General features: G+C 38.0%; 1 protein-coding gene across 9 annotated transcripts in view; it reads right to left on the bottom strand.

The window, feature by feature from the left end:
- Positions 1 to 3041: 3041 nt before the first annotated feature.
- LOC139470371 (cordon-bleu protein-like 1) overlaps positions 3042 to 6677 on the bottom strand; it is a 109934-nt gene continuing 106298 nt past the window's right edge. For 8 of the 9 annotated variants that reach the window (XM_071252774.1, XM_071252773.1, XM_071252772.1 and 5 more), the window contains 2 exons: positions 3428 to 5220; positions 3042 to 3132 (listed from right to left, as the gene is read on the bottom strand). In XM_071252774.1, the coding sequence (XP_071108875.1) occupies positions 3091 to 3132; positions 3428 to 5220 (1835 nt within the window). In that variant the 3' untranslated portion in view covers positions 3042 to 3090. The remainder of the gene's footprint in view (positions 3133 to 3427; positions 5221 to 6677) is intronic. The other variant, XM_071252777.1, reaches the window with a different exon arrangement.

Genomic DNA, 6677 nt, shown 5'->3' with positions numbered 1-6677 from the left:
TAAATCACAATAGTTGGTAAAAGAAAATTTCAATCATGAAGTAGAGTTCCTTCGTATCAGCCCCATGCAGAAACAACAATTTTGGTAACCTTTTCATATTCTGAAATATCATTCAAGCATAAAGCAAGTTCAACATAAGTTCAAAAGCTATTTTCACAGCTATTTGGTAGACTCAATGATGGACCAAAGTAACACTGGTCAAAGCATAACATCATCAAACAGTGTGTACTTTGGGGGAGAAATGGAATTTATTGAAGACAAATAATATTCTTTTGAATACTGAAATATCAAATTACTTTTACAGTATAATGTAGATAAGTAGAAATGTCCTGTTAGTCTACTACCCTGAAGATCTTGTGTGACAATCTCATTAGAAGCTTGATGCCGGGGTATAAATATTGAGCAGGGGCACAAAGGATCACATCTAGGATAATTGCACAAAATAAATAGACAGTCAACATGAAATATTCTAAGCTAAAGAATCAGTTTACTCATAAAATCAACTTTGGACATATGAAAACCTGATAAAGCAACAATCAGTTAAATGAAGACATGCCATCCCAACATTAGTGTGTAAACATCGTGTTGTTTGTGGGAACACCACAGTTGGCTATTCAACAGCCCTGTTTAGTACCTGGATCAGTGACACATCCAGCTAGGACCCAGTGGGAAGGAGAATAAAAATAAATGCATTTGCACAAATGAACTGTCTTGTTTTCTTCACTGGACAAGAGTTAAGTCTCACCTTACATTAAAATACTAGCTTCTGATTGGCTAAGGAGGGTCAACTATAATCCATGCAGCCAGCTCGTGTAGCCTGCTCATATACCCTGTTGTGAAATCAATTGGAACATGCTTATCCTGCATGACTATCGTTGAAATGAAAATGTAGTGATGTTTATCCGAATGCATTGAGTTAAGGGAAGTAACTAGGTTTGTTTGCGTCATCTGCTAGCTGTTAAAATGTCTGAATCAAAGCAATTTACTTCGTGAAACTATATTCTGGGTCTGTATGGATGAATGTTGGTGAGATAGATTTGTGGTCAATCCCTCGGAGATCAGGGTACATTGGCTAACACACAGGGCACATCACACCACATACCCCTCAAGATTGGCTGAACTAGATAATGCAGTCAACAACAATTCAAACAGGTTCTCATTCTACTTCTCAGTTTCTATTTGTCCAAACTCTTACATTTTTAAGGCTAAGCCCAAGATTGAAAAGAACAGTTTATTAAGTTGGGAGAAAAAAGCAAAATATTTTCATTTAAAAGATTAGAGCAGGTAGTTGCAATGATCCAAGTAGAAAACAAAGGCTGTCATTTCTACAGTCCCCTCTGTCCAAGCTGAATGTAACTATTGTCTCACCATTGGAGGGCTTTTGTCAACATGGATAGCAAATCTAGTTGTCAAATAAAAAATGATAAACTGGGGATAGTGCAGAAATGATGTGTGTGTGTGTTAAGCACCATTTATGATTTGAAACAGTTCTGCTAAATGACACACATGGGTGTAAAGACATATATTGCTGTAGTCATGTAAATGTAAAGAGTAACAACTGGAACATGGACCCTAGAATACCTACTTCACCTATACATTTTGTACCCATGAGAACTGCGGCTTCTATCATACATAATGTCTACCAGTTTTAAAAAGAGTAAGAAATTTAGGCAGTTGTCTGTATTGCTATAAGTAACAAATTACATTCCACAAATTGTTTAAATCTCATAGTTCATACCATAACAATGGTTTAATGCTTAATGTTCTTGTAGATAATCCTCTAAAGTCTACACTGAAATATATACCGGTATGCCCTATATGAAGTTACAACAGGAACAGAGTATATATCGGTGATACAGAAATAATGCTGGCCTTTATTCAAATATAATTTTTCCATAGCTCAGAGGTTGTAACACTTCACGGTTTCATCTGTATTTACACTGTAAACATGGCCTCTTAGCCCATTAGCTGCATTATCTGGATGCGGCTGCATAAACAGTAAACTGGATACCTAGGATTACCTCCCTTTGTTCACACAACCCTGCCTTGTGCGTTCCACAATAACTGTTGTATTTGTGTATATATAACCACAAACAAACTTTAGCTTGTTTGCACCAAACATGTAATCATATCTATTAAAAGATGAGTTCATCAAAAGCAATATTCACCAGATCAAGCACACTCTGCGACGTCTTGGTGGTAGAGTACCTTGAACCTGGTGTACACATATTGTGTCTTGTTTTCTTATTTTCAGACATTGCTTTGTCACTGATGGACATGCTCCCTGCAAGTAACAGATCTGCCGAATACTGCTACCTGTAGTACAAGCCTCTTTCACTCAACACTCCACCATTGACCAGCTTATATAATACACAAGCTGATAAGGACATTCAACACTCATGCTCCCAGATGTATCACCAAGCTTTATGAAAGTTTAGATCATCTGGCACAGCCATAAAAAAAACTAGCTGGAGCAGTTTTAGTGCTCAATGCTTCATCATCCAGTATCCCTGGTCACAAGCCATTCTTTGTTGGAATGTATACAGTTCAGAAGATGTAGAAAGTCTCCCAAATCCTGCCCTTGAAATCATTTTATTAGGACATGCAACACAACAGACAAGGTGGCTTCAGAACAGAGGTCCTGCAACCCCCTCTATGTCCTCTACATTGTCTCCTCACAGCGCAGTGTGCCCACAGGACAGGCTCACCTCTGTTGGTGTATCTCCTGCCAGCAGTTTGGTAGCACATTTTCTGTTTAGTTAGTACTGTCTAAGATGGTATAATGATAAACAGCAATCTGTTTCATATATAATTAATACAATACTCAAGCAATCACCTTATTTGGTAACAACAGAGAATTACCTCAACCACTCATCTCCTCTGAATGAGTCTACACAAGAACATGTTGCCATGTTTTGTACCTTGCAACTTGCCCTCACTCTTTTCAAGTAATTTGACAAAGTGTATGTATAAATTTGGCTTTGTCAGAACAGAGTGAAATATACAATTAATGTAAAATATTCTGGCATTGTGTGACCTTGACCTTTTGATCATAGCACTGGTTGGCATTTGATTCTCTTGAGTACCCACTCATGAAGACCCTCCTTGCCAGTGTGTGTTTTGGATTGGTACCTGAAGAAAATACAAATAAATCTGTATATAAAAGAACAAGTAGCATTACGGAATGAATCTATTATATGATCATAATCACTCTTCACAATGTTTTCTCTTTAAACTACAACTCAAACCTATGACTTCTTAAGACCAAAGTAGTTCTAATTTTCAGCCCAGCAACAGAATTATCTGTTAACATTATGATATTATCATCTGACATCCATGCGGTCTATTTAGGATAAAATATGATTACATGGTTTGCTTTTCAAGTGTGCTTTAGGTAATCAGAAAAACATTAAGATAAACAACTTACAGTCGAGAGTTTACCTCTTCCTCCAAAGCTTCTTATAGCTATCATGAGCTCCTCACGAGGGTCTAACTTCCTCTGAAACCTGGGGTCATCCTTCTTGTTAACTCTCCCAGAGTTAGCAGTCTTCTTCACAACTGTCACTGGAGGTGGTGGAGGGGGTGTGGGTACTGAGGACCTACCCGCACCTTGTCCTGAACGTTCGGATGATGCCACTACAACCGATGCTGACTCAGAAGCAACAGCTGAGGGCAGCTCTGACTTTGGCTTCTTCTGCAGCGCCAGTGCTTCCATGCTCTTCTCCAGCTGTGACATCATCTGCTGCTGTATCTGCATCTGTTGCTGCATTTGTTGGATCTGAATTTCCTGCATGCTCTGGACTTCTGGGTCAATGTGTTGATTGGCTAGGAGGTCCTGGTTCTGTTTCAATTGTTGTTGCCACATAGAAAACTGTTGCTGTAGAATTGCATACTGAGACTGGAGTGCAGCTTGTTGCTTTGTTATCTCTTTATTTTCTTCTTCTACAGTTCCTTTATCTTCACTTCTCTCTGAAATGTACACCTTCCCTGACTGCTCTAAAATCTCAGTCTCTGCATCCTCCTCCTCATCATCAAAGAACTTGCTTCTCATTTCACGATCACCTGATGACATTGTGTCCTGAACTAATGATTGGTAGGATTCCTGCTTTAAAGTGGTCAAATATTCCTCATCAGACTTCTTTAGGACACTTGTTCTCATGGCTGGCAATGCAATCATAGAAATTGATTTCTCTTCAAGGACATTATCAATCTCCCCCTCAGAATCAGGTCTGAAGCTCAGTTCAGAACATCTTGTTTTAACATTGTCCTCTTCAGACCTGGATCCTTGAATACTTTCAGGTTTAGAATAACTTGGTTGAAATGATGCATAGGACACTGCAGGTTCTGGCTCATCCCGATACACCTGAGTCAAACTACTCAGTGATGTTGGCCTTCTTGCTGGCTGAACATATGGCTCTGATCTCCATTTGCTTTCTTCAACATATTTTATCTTAGACAGATCTTCACGTGTCAGTACAAATTCTTCTTTCACTCTTGGAGGTTTCACATCCGTCTGAAGCTTAGGTTCAGAGAAATTTGTAGAATTCGGATCTGTTTCAATTTTACTGTAAGATAATGAAGATTCGGCAACACAAAATCGAGGAGAGTCTGGTAAACTTGAATGTTCTTTTGGTGTTTCCAAGTCAGGGATTTTGTTAGCACCGGCAAAAGTAAAACCACTTGAAGGTGCTATTGTTATAATTATTTCTTCTGTTGATTCTCTATATTCTTCTTCTTCTTCTTCTTCTTCTTCCTCTTCCATTTCTTCTTCCCTTGCTCCTTCCTCCTGAGGATCATTTCTGAACTCAATTGGTGGAGGAACCATTTCCATGGGAACATCAATTTCCGACACTTCATTATCTGCAACAATGTTTTCACGGTGAATTTCAAGAGAATCCCGCCTAGCATGTGATTGCTGTGCATTTGTTACTGGAACATCATCATAGCTACTGGCATCTGTAGCTGACCCTCCATGGGATCGGTCTTCACTGTCGTATTTCTGTACTGAACCAGAGTCTGAGGAATAGGAATCCATCTTGGCATGGAATGGCCTCCCATCCTGGTCGTGTCGAATCACAGACCCTGTCTCAGAGTTACTCTCTGTATCCGGGAGTGAGATGCTAGTCGTGTCGGACATATTGCTCTCTGAGTCTGCCTTCTCTGTTAACTTGCTCATACGCTCCACGAAAATTGCCATCTCTGACTTGTAGCCTGACTCTGCTGAAATACGAAGTTATCATCAGTATAAAGCATGTGAGAGTTTGCTTTTGATTAAGCATTTAATGACACTATGCATTAGAATTAAGATTGTGTGCGACAAATTGATTCAAATCCTTTCAAATAAAAACTGAACTGTAATTTTTATGAAGGAATACACTAATACAAATAAACAATTTCATATTTTATGCGAACTGAAAGTATCTATGAAAAAAGCCTCCAGAAATTATCCAGAATATGTGTGTAATGGAACAAATTTATAAGAACTAAATTGAAGCATTCCTTTCAATGGCACTATTTCACAATTTTATAAATTTCATAAATTTTGATAAAAATATTGTTGAAAACTTAGTAAGGCAAATCTGGAAACATGCAAAAACAAGGATTCTATCTATTCGCAAAGCCAACTACACTGGGTACACTATTTCAACATCTCTCAGTCAGAAGCACTTTTATCTAATAAAGCTACCAGAACAAACAAATGCAAAATAGTTCACTTTAACAGCATCTACTGTGTTACAGAAAAAGCAATGTTCATGACATAAATTGTGAAATGTGCAACTCCAAACAATAAGTCAAAATGACAGATAACTACAAACTTATCATGATACAATACATTCATAATGTCTCATACTCTCAATGTGAAAACTAGATTAGTTGGTTTAATGTGCATCTTACAGGATGTCTAGGGTTTATGTAAAACTAATTATATTAAAATTTGATTAATTACAACATTAATGAAGACAGGAAACTTGTTTATGTTAGACATATATATTAACAGAGTAATGCTTCTTTCATGTTGATTTCTCTCAGACCACTGAACACACTTGAGTCAACAAAATCCGATGTTTCAGCACCTTGTGATTCTGCAGCTGACAATAACAAGCAAGAAGTAATGGCCAAAATGTGTGCAGTTATCTTCAAATATTCAATGTCAGTGCATAATGTATATTGTCATAAGTAAGGGTTTCTGTTATTATATATGGAGTTTGTGTGAACAAATAAACATGTTCAGTGGTACGTCTCAAGTCATTAAGTGAAAAGATTGGTCACAATTGATAATAATGGTGCAGCCTTCTTTTGACTACAGTTCATTTCATCTACCGTCAGTTCGACTACAATAATTGTGGTAAGGTGGAGGTAATTCGACTACACCCAGTTAATCCCATCCCTCATTTGATAATGGACAGGTCCAAGCTCCATAATACTAGAGGACTACCTAAATACAATTAAAACTTGAAATAAAGCTGACAAGCCATCTGGAAGAAGTTGAAGAGGACAATCTTGAAGCAGGGGCGGATTCAGCATTTTAATAATAATTATAATCAGGGTAGGAAATGCGCATACAAAATGTCATCAGATGTAATAAACAGGGGGGTGGCCACCCCTAGACCTGTTTCTGAAGGGGTCAGCTTATTACCACCCTAATCACCAATGCACCTGTTTTGATCATGAAACGA

The sequence above is a fragment of the Haliotis cracherodii genome, unplaced genomic scaffold, assembly GCF_022045235.1.
Source record: "Haliotis cracherodii isolate W230 unplaced genomic scaffold, xgHalCrac1.p SCAF_20, whole genome shotgun sequence".
Taxonomy (NCBI): domain Eukaryota; kingdom Metazoa; phylum Mollusca; class Gastropoda; order Lepetellida; family Haliotidae; genus Haliotis; species Haliotis cracherodii.
This window is presented reverse-complemented; position numbering and strand designations above follow the sequence as displayed.